Raw genomic sequence first — 21,602 nt, 5'->3', positions numbered from 1 at the left:
GAGAAACAAGTATCCACAAAAGGATGAAGAAATAGGAAAAGGCATGAGAGTCTGCTACTACTACTGTTCCAGTTTCATATGGGCGACTGACATCACCCATCTAAAAGTTTCGGCACATCCAGGCTCAAGCACAATCCCGGTGTTTTCAAACCACAACTGGGTCAGCAGAGATTCTTAAAAGTCCCAGTTTTAGATTAGTGTGCATGCTAAAACTAAAACATATTAATGTGGATGTACACTGGGTGCCGTAAGTGCGTTTGTGTGTGCATCTTGTGAGAGGCCGTGCGCGTGCCTACTGTCCCGGGTGACTCTATGAAATGCAAATTACAGGCAGGAGTTATGATCGACTGGTGGCTACTGTGTCAGCTGCGCTGGACACGAGACAAGGCTGTGAAGGAGGGAGAGAGGAGGAGGAGGAGAAGGAAGCAGAGAGGGTGATTAGTGGCTCTCTCTCCTGTGCCTGCAGCTCAGAGAGATGCAGGGTTTGTGAGCTGGTTCAGCTGCACTCTTGTTTCTGATAAAAAAGCTTCCCGGAAGTATGGGAATGTTCAGAGTCCCAGTTTAGTGTCAATTTTGGATGCTGATTTTAATAAACCTGAGCAAGTTTACATGGAATTATATTTCCCAGCAGTGCAAAATATGATTACACCCACATTAATTTGCATTACGGTTAACTGTGTTGTGTGATAAACATTCCAACCTAGAAACTGATAGTGCTGCACTGTGATGAATGAAAGAGGGGGTCGGGACTTTCATTGTTCACCCACTGAGGCTTGCAACTTTCTATTTAGGCTCTTTATTGGAAAACAGCAAGGAACCTGTCCTGCAATGCACGGTGCACCCAGCTGCTAGAAACCTGGCAGAAACATGGAGTAAACAAGCAGCAAGAAACAAAGCAAGACAGACATGCAAATGTCTTATTAAAAATGAGACACATTTCATCTGCAGCCTGGCGCTGTAGGGCACACCCTCCCCGTCTAAGACTATAGTCTTGCTCACCCACACTGATAAAAATACCCCCGCAAGGAGGACAGAAAAAGATCACACTGTGACTTGCTTCCTCTGCTAGCCGCAGGTGCTTGTCTGGCAGCAGCGTGAGAGTTCACTGAATTTTTGCACCGGTGTCTTAGTAAACACACACGCTATTGTTTTGGGATGATTTGGAGACGCTAACATAAATATTCATGAGCAAAAAATGTGAATGCAGTAAAAAAAAGAAAGAAAATTAAATCTCATGCTTACATTTTGTATTTGTGTGGAGGTGTTGATAAGGGGGAAGATTAATGGGTTTGGAGACAGGCAGGTGAAAAGTCAGAGAAACTGCACAGTCAACATAAAAGCTGCATATTTGAATTCATGCACTCTAATAAAACTGTAAAAGAAAAAAATATACAGCTGTACAAAACCACCTGTTTGTCTGGCTCTGTCAAACAAGACAACAATCTTCTTGTAACCCTGAAAAACCGGTGGCTGCCTGGTAACTTGACTGAATTTTTCCATTGCAAGTGGTTGTGGTGGCCAACTAGTTGCCCAGAAGCTACCTTTGAGCAACCACTTGTGATCACAAAGTGCTTGCACCTATCTTGAAACAACTGTTTCAGCTCAGACCGACTGCAGTCACTCTCAGATTGGCGAAGGTTTCTAAATAATTGCTGTCTAATTTATAAATGCAAACAGATGTGTGGTGGATTTTTGTTTGATATGTATAACTATGTAACTATATACACTATATATCTATGTGCACTGAACATATATATTTTAACTTTCATGTAGAGTCTTAAGCACAAGACATTTTGCTTCACCGAGGTTTATTAAGGTGGTGCAGTAACAGGGCAGTTAATGCTGCTGAGAGTTCTGCTGCATAACTCACTCTCCAGCTAACTAACCTTCCCTAATACACACTCAACGTCTTTCATGCAGCACAACCAAAACAGTAAACACATCACGATAAAATATCATACGATATAATCACACACACACACACACACACACACACACACACACACACACACACACACACACACACACACACACACACACACACACACACACACTTTGAACTACACTGAAGTGTTTTAAGAACCTATGTAGTTATAAGATTATATATTAATAATTAGGATTAATGTGTGACCTTTGACCATGTTGTGACCTATTGTCAGAGGGCAAAGCAAAGGGTTAACCTAAGGGTGTCCCTTTGGCCAGGGCACTCAGCTAGAGCCCTGCCCGTACCCTGGCCTGTACCTGACCTCTGCAGCTGTGTTTGGGCGCGTGGGAAAGTTACTCAGCAGCAGGGGGCGGGGATACTGGTCCCAGTATATTAGAGGACCAGAGGACACCCCCAGCACTTTTTCCCCTCTGCTGTTACTCTCTGTCCGTCTCTGTGTTGCTCTGCTGTCTGTGCTTAAGGCTGTACACCCGGGGTTTTGCTTTGCTTGCTTTCTGCTATGTAATTTTCTTGCTAAATGTCTGTATGTATTTTTCCTGCTGTTCGTATGATTCAGTGTATTAAACTCTGTTCCAAGAATTCTACTCTTTTCCAGAGCATCTTTTTGAGTGTCTTGATTTTAATTGGATCTAAAGAGGTTGGATCTCCACATCGTGGGTGGGAGAAGGTTATCAAGATGGCTTCAAAATTTGCGACCACAGATGCCCAACACGTTGCAATCAATCTGAACCAGTCTACGTGAGTGAGAATAAATTTTTTGTGATGTCTCTTTCCTGCAAGGGACTCGAAACAGCTGGTTGCCAATTGGTTGTTTTCTGATTACTTTCCTATAAGGTTGAGCATCAGTTTGCAATTAAATTGCCATCCTGCAGCAGCTGTATCACTATTTGTGGAGGAATTTCAATTTCAAATCTATGCAGTTATGAGTTAATCTATGTGAATTTCTGTGTATGCTGAAGGTGACAGATTCGCGATTTTCACCAGTCTGGAACAGTTAATTACACTATTATTACAAACCGATTGCATGTCATTGCCAACTTGACCAGATTGCAACACAAACTGAAAGGAGACCGTTCCATCTTACTGCAGTTTTATCGAGACCAAAAGTCTCTTTGAAGACTGACTGCAAGTGGTTGGAGACCCCCGTCTTTGAAACAACCATGTCAAAGGCAACAAGATTACAGCTTCTGTAATTTTGGTCATGCTGCCTCTCCAACTACTGCTTCCCCTAGTGTGTCTGTAGCATTAATGAGCTACGGTGTAGAGGGGCTGTTTAAGAAAATCAATTAAACAGTTACAAGATTGATTTGCCTTAAAAGCTGAAATGATTTCAATATGGGGCTTTGTGGTGAGAACAGCACGGCAGCGTGTCAGCACAAGGAGATTTAGGCAATCAATAAATAGTCTACAATACACAATGGAAGAATGGGCAGGTGGAATCAAATGGCAGAAACAGACTAGAGAATTTGTCAAATGTCACGATTTTAAAAGGATCTAAACATGCTACTGATGCAGTTAGATTTCTATGCAAATGCATTTTTATGCCATGAACAAAGTATTCACATGTTGCTGACAACCTCTGTCAATCACAAATCTGAATCATTCAGATGTGGTGTGAACCATCAATATGGTTCTCGTTAGACATGAAAACAAACAGAAGGACCTCCCGGATTCACAAACAGCTTCTAGGACTGAACAGGGAGTGCTATTTGTAGCAGTGAGTGGATGTAACATATATGTGGATGTGTGAGGTTGCATGTTACCAGTAGCGACTACATGCTCTTTACGATGTACGATGCACAGCTAACGTCACATCGTAACTGCAGCAGCGCACATGGAAATGTCTGTTCAAGAGGACTCTGAGGTATATGTGCAGGGATCTGTTTGCGCTTGTTCTTGCTAATCTATAAGTTGCACAGTAAAATGATGTGCATCCATGCGTGATCTGATTAAAACATTAAAATTAATGGCAAAAAAACCAATTAATGTAAGTTTCAGCATGGCTTTCTGCTTCTCTGTGAATTCCTCATGCATGTGCTTGTGTGTAAGCCTCGCCTGTTTGCATGAGTGTTTGCGTACATGTACTGTACAGCGTAGCAGATGCCATAATCTCCTCAAAGTCATGCTTTAGGATGAGATTACGAAAACAGTACAAACATTTTGTCTGTTCGGTTTTTTTGTTTTGTTTTTTTGCAGACCAGCCCTCTGTGCATACACTGCCTGACAACTCTATATAGAGATGCACAGAGGAGCCCCTAAAGTTTAAATGCAGGGAGTTGCAGTAGCTCTAATGTAAATGTGGAAAAGATGGATGAAAAGAGAATACTAAACTAAAAGCAAGAGAAGGCTGGGGGTAGCAGAGTAGCAAGTATTTTTTCCAAAGGCAGAGACAAAGAGAAAGCAACAAAGCGATTTGTGAGACACAGCAAAAGGAGAATTTACTTGCATTTCCACTCTTGAATAACTGGGACAGGTCATTTCCTCTTCTGTCATTCCTTTTTCATCCTTCTGCCCTCCCTTCTTCTTCCTCTCTCTTGACCTTACTTACTCCCTCTCTGCCCCTTTAACATTCTCACCAGTGCTTGGGTGTAGAGCCGAAAGGAGAAAAAAAAAATTACTTTTCAGTTCCCGCTAAAATGTTTTGACTTCTCCGATAAAAACCACTGGTGTGTGGCAAGTGTGATTATACTATGTGTGAGCGGTTGTGTGTGTTTGAAGACCATGGGCCGAGGATGCCGTTAATTTAACCAGGCTGCAAAATGGTCATGCCTGTCCCATCCGTTCAGGAGGGGACAGATGCGTTTGGTGCGTGTGTGTATACATATATATATATATATATATATATATGTGTATGTGTGTGAGTATATGCGTGTTTCACAAGGCTAGAAAGGTGTTATTACAAAGCTGCCGAATCACTGAGTCTTCTCTACAGATACCATCTGCCATCGACACGCAACCATTTCTGTGGTTGCCCTGAAACATTTATGCAACCCATTACCCCATTACAACATCTATGTCAACCAGTCCTGCTCACACTTGATTAACAAACATAACCGATGCACGTCCTCATGTCTGCTTGCATGCGAGCATAAGTCTGCCTGGATATACATGCATACATTCTAATAGGCATCCATGTGTGAGTGGGTGACTTTAGCCTCTGAGTGCGTCCATGTGTGCAATGATTACAAATCTGCTTTCCGTAGTTGGATCACACTTGTGGGCAGCGTGGCCACGCCACTGTGAATGTTGATGGACAGCCGGTGAATGCGAGTGAGAGCATTTGGCGGTTTGTTTCCTTTGCGAACAGATTTTGCATTTAACCAGAAATGGTTCAAAAAGAGACAAAACCCATGAAGTTTTTTCAACTCGTGAGTTTGACTAACACTGTATTTCATTCGATGTTTTCTCTAATGAAAATAGTGTTGATGAGGAGGTAAGTTGCATCGAACCGGTGCATTTCTTGCAATCGTAACTAATAGCTATTTCTGAAAATCAAATTCCAGCCTTCTCTTCCCAGTGAAAGCTGTTCCAAACGACATGACTCCACCCAGAGAGAGTAATTCATGCTAAAACCAGATTTAAGCTTGTTTAATGCGCTAATGAAAAGTGCTGTATTTATATGTAGCTGATAGACGGCAATGCTGTGACATCAGGTCCATCTGTGACTCAGTCTAAAGCTGTAATGAGAACATTACAGAGCCCCCAGCAGAGGTACACACACACACACACACACACACACACACACACACACACACACACACACACACACACACACACACACACACACACACACACACACACACACACACACACACACGCATTCAAAAGGAAGACAGACAGAAAGAAGAAGAAGATGAGGGGGAGAGATGATCGATGCAAATCTTGTCACCTCCTTTGACTACCATCACCTCTTTCCCTCCTTCTCCTCCTCTTCTTCGCTGCCTCTCCTGCTCCCACTCCTCCTTCTCCCTCCTGTCTCACACACCAGGACCGAGGGCAGTGGATCTAACTCAATACACCATGCAGCAAAAATCAATGACAGACAGAAAGAGACAGAGCTAGGCGACTGAGGGGATGAAATAAGGCGAGGGGCGGCGTAATTTTTTTTTTCGGCGGCTTTGTTGCGCTTTTAAATCCTGTCCACTCCTATTACCCTAACCCTAAACACACACACACACACACACACACACACACACACACACACACACACACACACACACACACACACACACACACACACACACACTCAGAAAATGCTAAATGCAGCACATATACACATGCCTGCTGTTTTTTCTGGAGTGTTGCTAATATTACAACAAAAAAATTACACCTTTGAAGACATCACCTCATACAAAAGAAGCTTTTACAAGCTGATACTTAGAGCCTAAACACACACATATATATCATATCCCAAACCCCACTGAATCCACCACAAATGGACTCACACTTTGGCGTTGTATTTTCAACAACCTGCTCAGACACAGAGAGTTTAATATTCATCTAATGGCAAGTCGGGACACACGAATAACTCCCAAGGCTTTGGACAAAACTGCATGCATAAACAGCCCAAAACAGACACAGACACATACATATGCACACACAGCAGTCATTTGCAAATGCAATTGGCTCCGGCACGTTCCCCTGCATCACACGCTCCTGATTGTTTTGGTTTTTTTGTCCTTCAAATCACAAACATGCATTGATTCCTTTAAAACCCTGACTTTTTGTTTGGGAGAAAAGCAGAAAGAAATCATTTATTTTACTGTAGAAATTGGGTCTTTTTATGTAAATGTGAAATCTGCTGGAGAAAAATGGACACGTGCCAATTTTCATCACCACTGCCTTGTTGTATCTCTATTACCAACAGTTCATATCAACAATCGTAACATTTATTTTATAACTTTTCTCCACCTTTTCATTAACTGCCCTGCACTTTTCCCCTTCATCACCATATTAAACATGCAGAAAAATGCAAATGGAAACAGGGATGTTTCAGTAAGAAAGGATTGGACAGTATGATGTTTAAAAAAGCAGCAAAACAAAAATCAGAAAAAGACTCAAAACACACCCATCCTTAAGGCACTGTCACCATCAAAGTCCACCTTTCCCTCTCGTTCATTCACTTATTCCTACAGCCCTCTTCCTCACTTAATTTTCTTTTCTTCTTTCATAAATTCCCTCCCGTTTACCCCCCCATCAATTTTCCTCTTCCTTCAGTCTCCTCCAGCCAGCCAATTCATAGCTTCTCTCATATCTCTCACCCTCATTCATTCCACTGACCTAATCTCCCCTGCCTCTGCCTCTGCCCAGGGTGTGTATGTGAACGTGTCTGCGTGGAAACACTAACCTGCCCTTCTGGCACGCTGAGCAGAGCCACGCTTTGTCCCTCTTGCTGTAGGTGCAGCAGGTCTTGCAGACGTTGTACTGGCAGTCTGGGCACTGGCGCTTGGGGTTGAGCAGGAAGGTGAAGGGCGCGCAGCAGCGGATGCAGCAGTGCTCGTTGAAGCGGTGCTGCTTGGAGAGGATGGAGCATCTGCTGCCTTCCTCCGCCAGCTCCTGCTTCATCTCGCTGAAACCGGGAGAGCGAGAGGGAGAGAAAGCGAAAGAGAGAGAAAGAGAGAGAGAGAGATAGGATGAGGGGAGGGAGGGAGAGAGAGAGAGAGAGGGGGGATGTGAGCGCCTGGTTGAGAGGTAGGACGTGAAAGCGGCGGAGGACGCCGCGATGCAGAGTGAATGAAAAAACTGTGGCAAATGAAAAATTGGGCGGTGGGGGGTGAACAAGGGAAGGGCAGAAGGGGTCAAGGGTTTGGTGAAAACACTCTGCTGCTCCATGTTTCTGCCTCAAACGCCTTCTCTTTCCCTTACGCCGATTTTGTGGAATTAACGTGATGGCTGACATTTCAATTTGCGAGGACCTGTCATGCCTTTTTTTTTTGCACTTCAGTCGGAACTCCGCTGAGGACAGCATGTCATGCGCATCCAAAGCATCAGATGAAATTGAATTGTAGTTTGTTAATCAAGATATTATGAGGTTTGGAATAATTACAATAAACTGGCTTAAATCGCAGTTAAGTTGAAGGTCAATACACACAAATTAGCCTGACTGGGAAAAAAGGAGCATAAATAGAAAGCCTCTGATGAGTTACTCAAACTAAGGTTTAAAATCACATAAGTGATGAACAAAGACTCGCTGATCACATCAGAGAACTGTTTCCACTGATCAGCAATTAGGAATTAGGCTAAAAAGTTGAACAAAACCAACTGAAAAAAACAAACAATAATTCACAGTCTCAGCTGACTCTGACAATCCTACAGCTTCCAAAAATTAAGTGAGACTAAATTTATATCCTTCACCTGTAGCTGGGTATTAAGCTTATGAGAGAGACAGTATAATACGGACTGTTAATCAGTGTTTTAACCAGCAAAGCATCTTTCCTATCCGAAGCCTCAAGTGTTCACATTAACTATGCACATGGGTTTACCTCTGCAGGATTTGTGCTTACTGGGCAAAATGCAAAATCAGCAGAGGCTACAATAAATTATGTAATGGTTCGCATTTGTATCATAAACACATCCTCATCATCATCATCATCATTCGATGTTGCACTTGTGTCAGCTATATTTAAAATGACCCTCAGTGAGAAGGAGAGCTCGAGTAAGAACACATTTATCCATGTTTACATCATCAGCCATCACTTGTCATTAGGCACGAGCGGCAGCTGAGATGCAGAGATCGAGATGTTGCTGCTGGCGAGGTGTGAAAGTGAGTTCAGCTTGAATGGGCAGCGGGTAAATTATTTAAAGCCTCTACCCTACCCTCAACCAGGTCACGGCCTACTGAGCTTACGCTGATCTCACAGATGCACACATGTGCATGGCAGATGGGGCTTATATGTGCATACCACAGGCGTTAGAAGTATTCTTTACACCACAGAGTCAATCCTAACCAAACCACTAAGTCATACATGAAAAATTAAGTAGGGAGCAAAAAGTGTGGTGAATGCAGCATATTGCAAATTTCCTGTGTGTATTTTGTGTACATGTTGTGTCGAACCAGCGGGGACCCTGCACTCTCCTGCTTCCCTAAGTTATTAACGCTGCTCCTCGAGCAGATCTCCTCTGCCGCCTCGCTGATTGCTTTTCCTATGCATCATTAGACGTAGCATAATAACAAGACGAACCAACCATTTCATATACAGCACCATGTGAGAAAGAGGTAGGTTTGGGGTGACGAGCGTGGGCGTTGCATATGGACACGGACGTAAACAATTATATACAAAAAACGTATTCAAAAGAAGGCTTTCATAGTTTTGCAGCTGGCAAATATTGGTTGCACTCAAATTAAATGATAAATGAAAATATTCAAAACACATTTATGTGCGCAAAGAAAAGCAAGGGAAATATATGCTGAGAACATTAATATCTCAATAAGCTAAAGAGGCAATTGCCTGGAAATCATTTCCCTCAATCCTGATTATGATCAGGATCCATTTTGCCTTTCTGCTTTCGTGTTATGGGTTTAATGAGCAGCCCAGTTAGACTGCAGCTAGCTATAGCCATTTAATTAAATGATCGGGCAAATGTACACATATCCAAAGACAAAGAGTGCTCATCATGCCTGCTATCACTTCACATTACCTCATTTCCCTGTTAATGAGACATGAAAACCTGTGCTCAGTGCAGAGTAATCGGTGTAGATACATGTGGGTCATCCAGGTATTAGCAAGGCACAATTGGTCTCAGTGAGAAATAACACAAGGCGCTCTCTATTCACAAAGCAGTGTTTTGAGTTACTGATTTTTAACAGGTGTTTGGCATACAGCTTATAATATAATAATAATGTGCTGGAAATATTATAGCATTACATTTTAAAGAATGCTCCAAAATTCCTGCTAACGGTTGATAGCTCAGGCATGCTAGAGTAAAAAAATAGAACTGCAAGCTCCTTGTGAAAGAAAAGAGGAACATCTGCCATTGCCTTGTGCTTGCATTTAATTACCAGCTCATTTTTGATCACAGGGTGGTTGGCAACCCGTCTCCAAACAGTCATGGTCCACCTCAGAGGATCACTCTCAGACAGACTGGCGAAAGTTTGCAAATAACCGCCATCTACTATATAAACACATGACACAACATGTTGCAGTCAGTCTTAGTCAGTCTGCAGCACTGAGAGCAACTTGTCTGAAACGAGTCTCTTTCAAATAGGACACTCTGGCTGCAGACTGGTTTATTAGTATTTGTTATTCGGTATATATGCCTATATAAAAGATTATCCTATATAAAGGATTTCTGTTTCAGATCTTTGGGTTTCTGACTGAACTCTGAATGTATGGAGTTAATGTGAAGGACGATGATAACAAATTTGCAATTTTCACAGGTTTATCATAATTAATTGCCATATTATCACAAACAGATTGCATATAATGGTCAACTGGACCCCATTCAGTCAAACTCATAGCAAACTGACCTCATCTTAACAGTGTTTCAATGCACCAACGTCGCGTGGAAGCTGACTACTGACTACGACTGAACGGAGACCTGATCCCAGTCTTCAAAGGAACCATTTCAAAGGCAACAAGGTCGCAGGTTCATTGCACAGTAATTTTGCTTGTTTTGAATCACTGTTTTTCCTACTGTACTAAGTTTACTAAGCTACAACACAAATATTTTGTTTAAATTTCTGCTTCATCTTTTTGGTCCAATGTCGTTGTCTTCTTCCAGTTGCTCCCTTTAAAAAAAACAACACACAAATGTGCGAAATAGTTAATAACTGGACTTTGTGGTAACACTGACATTTTCTTTTAACCCAACTCAGAGTACATTGCTTTTATACATCTTCTCTTGCGCTATGCAAAGAGATTTATCTCCTATATCGCAGTCTGAGACATTCTTGTTGATCTTTAATTGATTCACACAGAGATCTTTGGTTTAATAAGAGTGTTGTGCTTACAAAAAGCTCCATAAATAATTCAATAATGAGGGTGAACTGTTTAAAATTCACTCTTTTATCTTTAAAGGAGGATAAAATACTACATTTTTATTTATTAAATAAGGTCAGTCACTCATTAAAATTAATCGTATTTTGTCAATCAATATGTGTATTGCACTACTATAACAGAATGGGCTGAGAATGTTTGGGAAATGACAGTAACCATTAAATGAATTTAAAAACAATATTTATATAGTTACAGAGCCAAACTGTTGATTAACCGTCACATTTATCAATTTTACTTCATCTCGGCTCAGTTTATTTTAGAATAGAATAGAATAGAATAGAATTCAACTTTATTGTCATTGCACATGCACAGGTACAGGGCAACGAAATGCAGTTTGCATCCATCCAGAAGTGCTTAGTGATATAGATATATTACAATATATATTAGCAATAATATAGATATGTAAGTATATTACAGAAATGGGTCTATTATGTTATAATGTACACGGTATGAAGTATGTTGTGAATATTCTATAACTATAAGTATGTACAGGCTGTAGTGAGTACAAGCTATGGACAGGATATAAATATGAAAAACTATACAGAATATGAAATAAATAACTTTACAGAAATCTGAGATATACAGCTATACAGAAATGGGAACTATGCAAGTTGTAAACAGTTGTAGGGTTAAAAATTATCGTATGTACAGAATGATTGTTTACACAGGGCTATACAGTAGTGCAGTTAAGGTAAGTGAGGGTGTGGATAATTTCTACAGAGGCTATATAAAGTGCTAGTGGTTGTGAGTGGTGGTTCACTCCATGTTATTATTGTGTGTTTGAGGGTACAGTTGTCCATTGTGTGTGTGTGTGTATGTTCAGTCCATGAGTTAACGTGGGTCAGATGTCAGGAGGCAGAGTTCAGGAGTCTGACAGCTGTGGGGAAGAAGCTGTTCCGGTACCTGGTGGTCTTAGTCCGGAGGCTCCTGTAGCGCCTCCCAGAGGGCAGGAGGGTGAAGAGTCCATGTGATGGGTGACTGGGGTCTCTGATGATTTTCCCAGCCCTTTTCAGACACCGCTTCCTGTAGATGTCTTTTATGGCAGGAAGTGGTGCTCCGGCGATGCGCTGGGCAGTTTTCACGACCCTCTGCAACGCCTTCCGGTCCGAGGCAGAGCAGTTCCCGTACCAGACTGTTATACAGTTGGTCAGGATGCTCTCGATGGTGCAGCGATAGAAGTTCACCAGGATGTCTGAGGACAGGTGGTTCTTCCTCAGAGTCCTCAAGAAGAAGAGGCGCTGGTGAGCCTTCTTGACCAGCTTGGAGCAGTTGGTCGTCCAGGTGAGATCCTCGGAGATGTGGACTCCCAGGAACTTGAAGCTGCTCACACGCTCCACAGCCGTCCCCTTAATGTGGATGGGTGGATGTGGGTCAGCATTCCTCCTGTAGTCCACGATGAGCTCCTTGGTCTTCTCGGTGTTAAGACTGCCAGGTAGAGCAGGTTAACCACTAGCACTGTATTCACACCATCTCTGGGTTTCCTCGCTGCATTTGAAATGCGTATAATATAATTAATTACTGAAGCCTTCCTTAATGTCAACATGATTAACTGTAGCAGCTCTGCAAAGTTCTACAGGTGCTGAAAGTTTAAGGATGCCAAACTGTTAAATTAAAAACGATTGATTATGCAAATAAGTCGCTGCAGTGCACATGTTGACGGTGCCATGGGTTTAAGAGGGGGGAGAGAGCACACCCGCTGAATACTAATTTGTTTTGTAATCCAATACAGAAGAGTTGGGATGATATGTGGACCTAATGATGTTCAGGCTATTTCTGAAAATCTGTCACTCCCAGCAAATATTGTTTGTGCTGAAGATCTATTAACTCGAGTCTTTTTCATCTCTTTCTCCTTTTCCATCAAGTCTGCCCTGCATCCCCTTCTCACTCACACTCCTAGTGTCTGTCAGCCATCCATTAACATAGTAATTTTCCCTCCGTTTCCACCTCTCCGTAATGTCCATTCCTCTCTCTCTCTTTCTGTCAGATGACACAGTCTCCCAGATGACAAATAGGCTGGCTTAGGCTTAAGTTTCTGGGTGATGTTGAATCATGTTATGATCAGATTTGTAATCTAGATAATGGCATTTTGCAGTCTGGCTGGAAAACAAAAACAATTGCGGTTTCTTTCTAAATGATGTATCGCCCTCTCAGCAGCTGTTCTCTTGCTCAGTGCAGAGCTCAAGAGTTATAGCTCTCAAAACAGTTGCACTGATGACCTAAGCCTGGCATCACAAATGCCCAAATGTGAATTACTCTGAAACCAGCTTTGATTTCCAAGGGGCATCGTCAGCAGGTAGCAGCCAAAATAGCTCTGGATGCAATTAAAGAGACCAAGAACCAGCACAAGGCTGAGTGGACATCCAGGAAGGTTTTGTCCAGGGCAGATAAAATACCAGTTTTCAAACTGGCCAGGAATCCAAGGGCTAATGACTAGCACACAAGTGAAAGTCACTGTGATTAATAAGGTGGATTAGCTGTGAAGAATCACTGTAAAGAATCACTACTGTCCATCCATCCTCTTCCGCTTACCTTTTTAGGGTCGCAGAGTGGGGGGGGGAGCTGGAGCTTATCCCAGCTGTAGGGTGAGAGGCAGACAACAATTCGCACTCACATTCAGACATATGGGCAATTTAGTGTTACCAATTAACCTATCCCCACTAACTGCATGTCTTTGGACGCACAATCTGATATCCTCGTGTTCATCTGATGATGTGGGAACAACACCAACACGAGGATATCAGATCGGCTGTGGGAGGAAGCCAGAATACCCGGAGTGAACCTACGCAAATATCTATCTATCCATCGATATATATCATATATCTATATCTCATCAATCTATTCGAGTCGAATCACTTTCATTAGATACAGATATGGAAACACGTCTGTCAGCGTCAGCAACAGCACAGAAATCAATTATTTTTCAAGAAATATTAAATAGATTCAACATCTTTCTTCAACAGAACTGCAGACTGCACAGATGGTACCTTCCCAAAGGAAAAAGTACTATAGCTTACTAGGGTATATATATTAAACTTAATAGTCACTATATACAGTAATTGACTTCTATTCATTTTACATCAAATTAAAACTTTGGGTGTAAGATTCGGATAATTATTTATTAAAAGCGAGACATTTTAAATGAGAATAAGAAAGAAAAGTATGTCTTTGTGCCCCCTTTTCCCTGTTAATGCCCTATCGGCCCCCCTGGCTAAACTTTGCTAGATCCGCCCCTGCACAGTTACCAGCGTCAGCTACGTAGAAAAAGATCCTCGAGTAGAAAGTAATATTAAATAAATTCTAACAGCAGCTGATCAAGCTTAAACGTGCTGCTGTTGTTCAGCCGCTGGTTTCCTCTTTCTGGTGCAAAGTGGGCCAAAAACAAACAAGAGAGACGGACTCACGACAGAAAAGCCGATCAGCTGATCATTAAGCAGTTTCATGATTGAAGTAGCAGCAAGAAGAGGCAGTCGTTTGTTAAGCTTAACGCAGGAATGCTTTACAAACATTCAGAGATGGACTTACACACTTGCTTTACTTCTCTCGGGGATAACTTTGTCGGAGATGAAATGCCGGGTTGCTAGCGAAGCTCCAAATGCTATCCAGACCACCGACAGGTCCCGCATGCCACAGCCGCTCTATCACGTGATGCATACTGCTCCGACGTGCTAACGTTCTGAGGTGAGTTACGGCGTGTTGCAAGTTTTGTGAGGTGCTTTCGTGATATTTAATGGATCGGATTACATTTTTTATTTTTCTCCGATATCCGATCCAGTAATTTAGGTCAGTATCGGACCGATACCGATACGTAATATCGGATCGGTCCATCTCTAGTAGTGATACTGTTAAGTTCATGTTGGTATTGCTGAGCAAAGCGCCGCAGAGAAAATGAGCGTAAAATATACCACAGAGACTTTTATCAAATGTTTGATCTGCCTGCTGCAGCAGAAACCTGCAAAACCAGTATCTGCACTTCACCAGAATCCCAGTGACTCACACAGCCTGGGAGCAGAGGGATGTGAGCAAAGACTGGGGTGACAGGATAGTATTAGTGTAGCGAAACTGTGTGTGTGCGTGTGTGTCTGTATTTATTGATCAGAGTATTTTCAAGTGTACAGCAGCTAAACGCTTTGATAACTGAACTCGAGACTTTTCTGAGCACTTAAGCTGCCTTCACTTCAAAGTGGAAAATACAAAATGTGAAGAAGTACTTTGACTTGTGTTTGGATGTTTACAAAACTCACACAGTGGGACCTGTGTCCCTTCTGTGGTCAAAAAGAAACGCTTCTCACTGCAAATCATAGAGTGTTCGACTGAACAATTGATTAAATTTAGCGGAAGGTGAAAATGAGGGCAAGGTTTAAGAATTGATGGTTTAGGTCAGTCTTCAGGAAATGAATGTAATCAATGTGATGTCCTTTCAACTAATGAAAGTGCGACTGGCTGCCTGTATGGACTCAGGCTTGAGTCAGGATCTCAGCTTGACATCCCCTCCTGATGTTATTCAGCCTGAAGTGACTTATCTACACACTAAATTCTTGCGCATGCACACACATTTCTGACTTTGAGCATGAACACCTGAAGCAAATTTTGGCTCGAATGAAGAGAAAAAAAACTTTCCTTTGGACCCCGGCAGGATAAAGCTGATTTACACAGTTCATCTAACTTCAATGCCGGTTCCAAGAAACAGCAGCGAGTACCATAATCTCAACTCTTATTCTCCTCTGCAATGCAGTAGCAGACTGGCACATGGGTAATACAAATCAAGGTAGAGGAGTTGTGACATTCAGCTGTTGGGTTGCTGGCAAGCTGCTGATTGATGTGCAGGTGTGAAGAGGCTGGTGAGCTGAGATGAAATCATATAGCTTGCAGGCAGATGGCAGGGATCCCTATCATGTGCAAGTTAAAATATTAAAGTGTCAAATGAATAATCCACTGAAAAAAAAACAAAAACACATGCAGCCCTAGAACTTCAGGCTACAGAAGATGGAGTAAGCTCCAAAGTCTAACTGTTACTGAATAAAAATCAGAGTTACAAACCCTTTCACAATGTACCAAAACTCAGTACATTAGTCCATATCAGAGTACAAATGTTAACCTCATAGTGGCACTACACGAACCATCCAGTAACTAACAGTGTTGGGAAGGTTACTTTTAAAATGTATTCGGTATAAGGAGGACACTGGACTCAGCACATTCGGGTGAAGTTTCCCAACTTTACTTCGTTACCGCAAGATCCCCCCTACACAGCCTTATGGGTACAGTAGTCTTCCGCTACACCTCCTCCTTTTAGCTAAAGACATACTTCGTAACGACTCAAACAGTTCACAAGAACAGAAATGCGGAGCATCATCAAACGTGAAGATTATACACATCCCTCATTTGTTCACTTACATTTGAACGGAACACAGTATTGTAAGCATCTCTAACAGCCTAACCCAGCTTTGAATAGGGCATGCATGGATAACTACAGATAATTACACATCCAATCTTTCAGGAGGTCTCACCTCTCGACCAGATCTGGTAACAGTCCCTGTTGGTCTAAGGTGGCTCCTATTTCTCCTCAGAAAACCCCTGTCTGTCTCTACCACATAAGATCTGGGGGTATTGGCAGGTCTAACTACTGCTCCAGTGGTTCCTTCAGTAGTAATCCACACTTTCTGTACTGACGATAGATCCAGAAGCGGTCTGACTCTATGTCTGCGGTTGTAGTGTTTTGCCTGCTCACGCCTCCCCTCCTCATCTTTAATGCAAAAAGCCTGTAAGTCGGGCCACTTTGGCACCCGCTTTGCCGCTGCTTGTGGCAATGGTCTCCCCATGAGCAACTGTACCGGTGAGAACCCATGTTCCAGTGGGGTGGCCCTGTACGCTAGCAGTGCTCTGTTGTAGTCACAATACTTTTTCCACAGGTACCACATTGATGGTACGAACAGTGCGCTCTGCCTCCCCGTTGGCTTGGGGACCTGGGGCTGCTCATTTCATGTGTGAACTGCTACTCTTTAGCAAAGTGTTTGAACTGTTCTGATGAAAATTGCGGCCTGTTGTCCGATATCACAGTTTTGGCAACTCCATGTCTTGCAAAGGCCTCTTTTATAGCATTAATAGTGACCTCTGCTGATGTGTGTCTCAGTTCAGCTATCTCAATGTACCTTGAGAAAAAATCAATCAGCAGGAAATGTTTCTTTGACCACTCGAACAGATCCATGCCTACTTTTTTCCATGGGCGGTCGGGAACAGGCGTTGCCAGCATTGGTTCACGGCACTGTAACCTGTGTTTTTGACATGTTTCGCACCTGTCTACCATCTGACCTATTTGGGTAGAGATGCCCGGCCACCACACGGACTCTTTTGCTCTGGCCCTGCATTTTGAAACGCCCTGGTGGCCTTCATGCAAACGTGACAAAACCTCTGCTCTCATTTGAGGTGGTATGACAAATCTCTCCCCTTTCATAAGAAGACCATGAACCACATTGAAGTCCATTCTGTATTGCCAGTACCCCCTTAACTCTGGATCTAGTTTACCTTTTTCTGGCCAGCCTGTCACACATTGATTCACCACCCTTCTACACAGGTCATCCATTTCCTGCGCCAACTTAATCTCCTCCAGCCTGTTATCTGTGGCTGGGAGATGGGAGATTACACAGTCCACGAAAACCTCCACCTCTTTTTCCAGCTGAAGATCCCCAGCAGAGGGAGGCCCGCCAGCGGTGCTCGTGAGTGGGCATCAGCGGTGACGAGGTTCTTCCCTGGAACATGGACCATAGTGAAAGAAAAGCGCAGCAGCCTGAGGCGGAATCTCAAAATGCGTGGAGGTAGGTCGTCCAGACCTCTTGTGCTCAGGAGAGGGACCAGGGGTTTGTGATCCGTGATTAGAGTGAACTGTAATCCCATGAGGTAATATGACAGTCTTTCACACGCCCACGTTACAGCGAGCGCCTCCTTTTCTATTTGCACATAGCATCTCTCCATGTCTGTGAGACCTCTTGAGATTTATGTGACTGGTCGCCAGGAGTTGTCAGACTGTTTCTGAGTGAGAACAGCTCCAATACCGTATGGCGATGCATCTGCAGCGACTCGTGTATCTGCTGGGTTGGACTACTGAGCGAGCACTTCTGGAAAGCTTAGTATCCATTTTAGTCTTTGAAACACTGTTTCCTGTGGCTCCGCCCATATCCACTCGTTTCTGTCTTTTAGCAGTTCCTTTAACGGTATGGTGAGTGTGGCTAGTTGTGGCATGAACTTGGCAAGATAGTTGGCCATGCCCATGAGACGGCGCACATCTTCCACACTCTGAGGCTGTGGCAGCTGCTGGATTGCTGTTACCTTGTTGGGATCAGCCGCAATGCCGTTTGCTGACACTTTGTGTCCCACAAAGATTATTTGACTTTTAGCAAACTCATACTTCTCATTCAGAGTGAGACCTTCCTTCTGAAACTTTTGGAGCACACAGTGCAACCTCTCGTGGTGCTCCTGCCTGTCTCTGCCATATACAAGCACATCATCGGCGTGACAAATCACCCCTTCAAAATCTTCCAGCATCTGTGACATTCTCCTTTGGAAATGTTCCGGTGCCGATGCTATGCCAAAAGGAAGGCGGTTGAACTGAAACCTCCCAAAAGGCGTGATGAAGGTGGTGAGTGGCCTCGACTCTGGCGTGAGCGGAATTTGCCAGAATCCAGACCTGGCGTCGAGCTTCGTGAACACTTTAGCATCTTTCATCATTGCAGTGTTTGATCTACTGCTGGGAGGATGTGTTCAGGGGTGTGAGGTCCACACATATTCTGGGGGGCTTTTCTGCTGGTCTGGGGATCACTACCATGCCTGAACATCACTCTGTAGGCTCAGTGACTTTGGAGATAACTCCCATTTCTTCCATTCTGTGCAGCTCGTTTCTCACGGCATCTCTGAGGGGAAGAGGAACACGTCTTGAGGCGGATAGGGCTATTGGTACAGCTCCTTGCTCTATCTCAATGTGGTAAGGCTCCTTCGGCACGCCTAAACCTTTAAAATCATCTGGGTATGCTGCCCTGAAATCTGTCACCGATTCCATTACTGTGCTACTGCGACAGACCACAGCAAAGTGTCCTTTCTTCTGACATTTTCAACCCTGTACCTCTTTGGCTGGACATTCTTTCCATGAGCGTTTGTTCTTGCGACCACAGCAGCCACATTCCTTTTCACTTTGCTTGATTGGCTTTTGTTCTTTCTTCTGCCACGTCTGCGTTTTCCCACGTTTTGTATTTGTCCGTATTGTGTCCATGTTCAGTGTTTTCTCCGCTGCCGCGCTACTGTGAAGTATTGATTGTTGTTGTTCTTTACTGTTTCGCTCTGCCTAACTCTCTCAATGGCTTTAGCAAGACTCAACTCTGAGTCCATTTGCAGCTGCTCGGACAGTCTTTTGTCTTTTATGCCAACTACAATTCTGTCCCTTATGAGTTCGTCATTGAGTGCTCCAAATGCACAATTTTCTGCAAGTTTGTGCACGCAGTGATGAACGACTCTGTACTTTCACCATCCTGTTGCCGTCTGGAGTTAAACTGTGCTCTTTCAAAAATTATGTTATGTTTTCCTACATAATGTTTGTCAAATGCCTCTTTGACAGTTGCATATTTCTTTTTATCTACATCGCTCAGTGCTAAAACTGCCAAAACGTCATCAGCAGCATCTCCCACAGCGTACAGGTGTGCGTTAACCTGATACTCATCTGATTTATTGTCGAGAGCGGTTGCAATGTGAAATCTTTCGAACCTTCTGATCCACTTTGGCCAATCGGCAGGATGAGAAAAGTCAAATGTTTCTGGGGGAGTTATTTGTACTGTGGTCGCCATCGTGATGTGTGGATCCCTCGCGTTCAGAATCCAAGCTTTCCGGTGCGCCGACCCCGTCTCCTTCCTCCAACATGTAAGGGCTCGTACTCGACTGAGCGCGCGCATCTTGTTGCTAGCACTGTTAACCGCCTCGGCCACACTTCACCTGCATGCCGGTCTATTTCAGGTCACCAATGCGAAGACTTCTCTCGCAAATTAACTGCACTGTACTGTACTCGAAAATACCGTGGAGACCCACCGTTTGCACTTCTGACACCATGTACAAGGAGGACACTGGACTCAGCACGTTCGGGTGAAGTTTCCCAACTTTACTTTGTTACCAGAAGATCCCCCCCCCCCCCCCACACACAGCCTTATGGGTACAGTAGTCTCCCGCTACATATTCCACTACAGAATCAAACGTTTTTACAACTACATGAATGTACTATTGCTGTGTGATTTATTACTATTACTGAAGGCTACTCGCCATACCAATACCAACTAGATGTTTAAATCTTAATATAATGAGTAACAGTAGGGTGGACATTAGGTAAGGCTGCACTTTTTGCAGCAATCTCGTATAGAAAACTATTCCGCGCCTATATAAAACAGGTCCGCGGCTCCTAACCGTAGTAAAGGGCCCTGACTAATACGTCGGGTTCCGTGTCGGGCTACTCATGTTCTGTATTTTAAATACGTAACACCCATCCATCCATTCACTTCCGCTTATCCTTTTCAGGGTCGCGGGGGGCCCTGGAGCCTATCCCAGCTGTCATAGGGCGAGAGGTGGGGTACACCCTGGACAGGTCGCCAGTCTGTTGCAAGGCTAACACACAGGGACAAACAACCATTCGCACTCACATTCATTTGCACATTCACACCTAGTGACAATTTGGGTTATCCAATTAACCTATCCCCACAAGCCGCATGTCTTTGGACGGTGGGAGGAAGCCGGAGTACCCGGAGGGAACCCACGCAGACACGGGGAGAACATGCAAACTCCACACAGAAAGACCCCGGCCTGATGTTGGAATTGAACTCAGGACCTTCTTGCTGTGCGGCAACAGTGCTAACCACCGTGCCACCGTGCTGCCCTAATATGTAACACCGTACATGTATTCCATTACTCCCCAACACTGGTAACTAGAGTCATACTGTTGCATCTGAAAGTATTCAGCATTGTTTAAAATGTAAACTTTCATGTATTTTACATTTATTACATCGAAAGTAAAATATTTTAGGCCTTTTCATCTTGATTTTGATGACTATAGGTTATATCTCATGAAAATCAAGTTTTATAATATTTAATTTCCAGTTTTAAATTACTATTCAGAACGTATAAATAGTGTTTATTTCTTTGTTTTGTTCAGCAAACACAACTACAATCGTGACTGGCGACTAGACAACTGTTCAGGTGGCAATCATCAACGCCCTGCATAAGGAGGGTAAGCCACAGAAGGTCATTGCTTAAAAGGCTGGCTGTACACATAGTGCTGTACTGAAGCATGTTAATGAAAGATTAGTACTGTGGTAAGAAATGGTCCGCAAGGAACAGGGAGCCTTAAGAGGACTGTGAGGAAAAATCAATTCAAATTTTGAAGACGAAGACGACATCAGAAGCGTCTTACCTGGGTTAAAGAGAAAAAAAGAACTGGCCTGTTGCTCAGTGGTACAAAGTCCTGTTGGAAAATGGAAGTAAATTTTGCATTTCCTTAGAGAATAAATGTCTTATAGTTGGGAGGAAGAACTGAGGAATTCTCTGAAGTCCAGCGTGAAGTCTGTGGCGGTGGCTGTTCCTCTCTAAGTCGAAAGTCAATGCAGCATTATACAAGAGATTTTAGAGCACGTCATGCTCTT

At 43.4% G+C, this 21,602-nt stretch overlaps 1 protein-coding gene across 2 annotated transcripts in view; it reads right to left on the bottom strand.

The window, feature by feature from the left end:
• Positions 1–21,602, bottom strand: part of myripb (myosin VIIA and Rab interacting protein b) — a 128,360-nt gene that overhangs the window by 50,192 nt on the left and 56,566 nt on the right. For both annotated transcript variants that reach the window (XM_080866005.1, XM_080866006.1), the window contains exon 3: positions 7,293–7,514. In XM_080866005.1, coding sequence (XP_080722131.1) covers positions 7,293–7,514 — 222 coding nt within the window. The remainder of the gene's footprint in view (positions 1–7,292; positions 7,515–21,602) is intronic.

The sequence above is a fragment of the Rhamphochromis sp. 'chilingali' genome (assembly GCF_963969265.1).
Source record: "Rhamphochromis sp. 'chilingali' genome assembly, chromosome: 18".
Classification (NCBI taxonomy): domain Eukaryota; kingdom Metazoa; phylum Chordata; class Actinopteri; order Cichliformes; family Cichlidae; genus Rhamphochromis; species Rhamphochromis sp. 'chilingali'.
The sequence above is the reverse complement of the archived record's forward strand: the minus strand, read 5'-3'. Positions and strand labels throughout refer to the sequence as shown.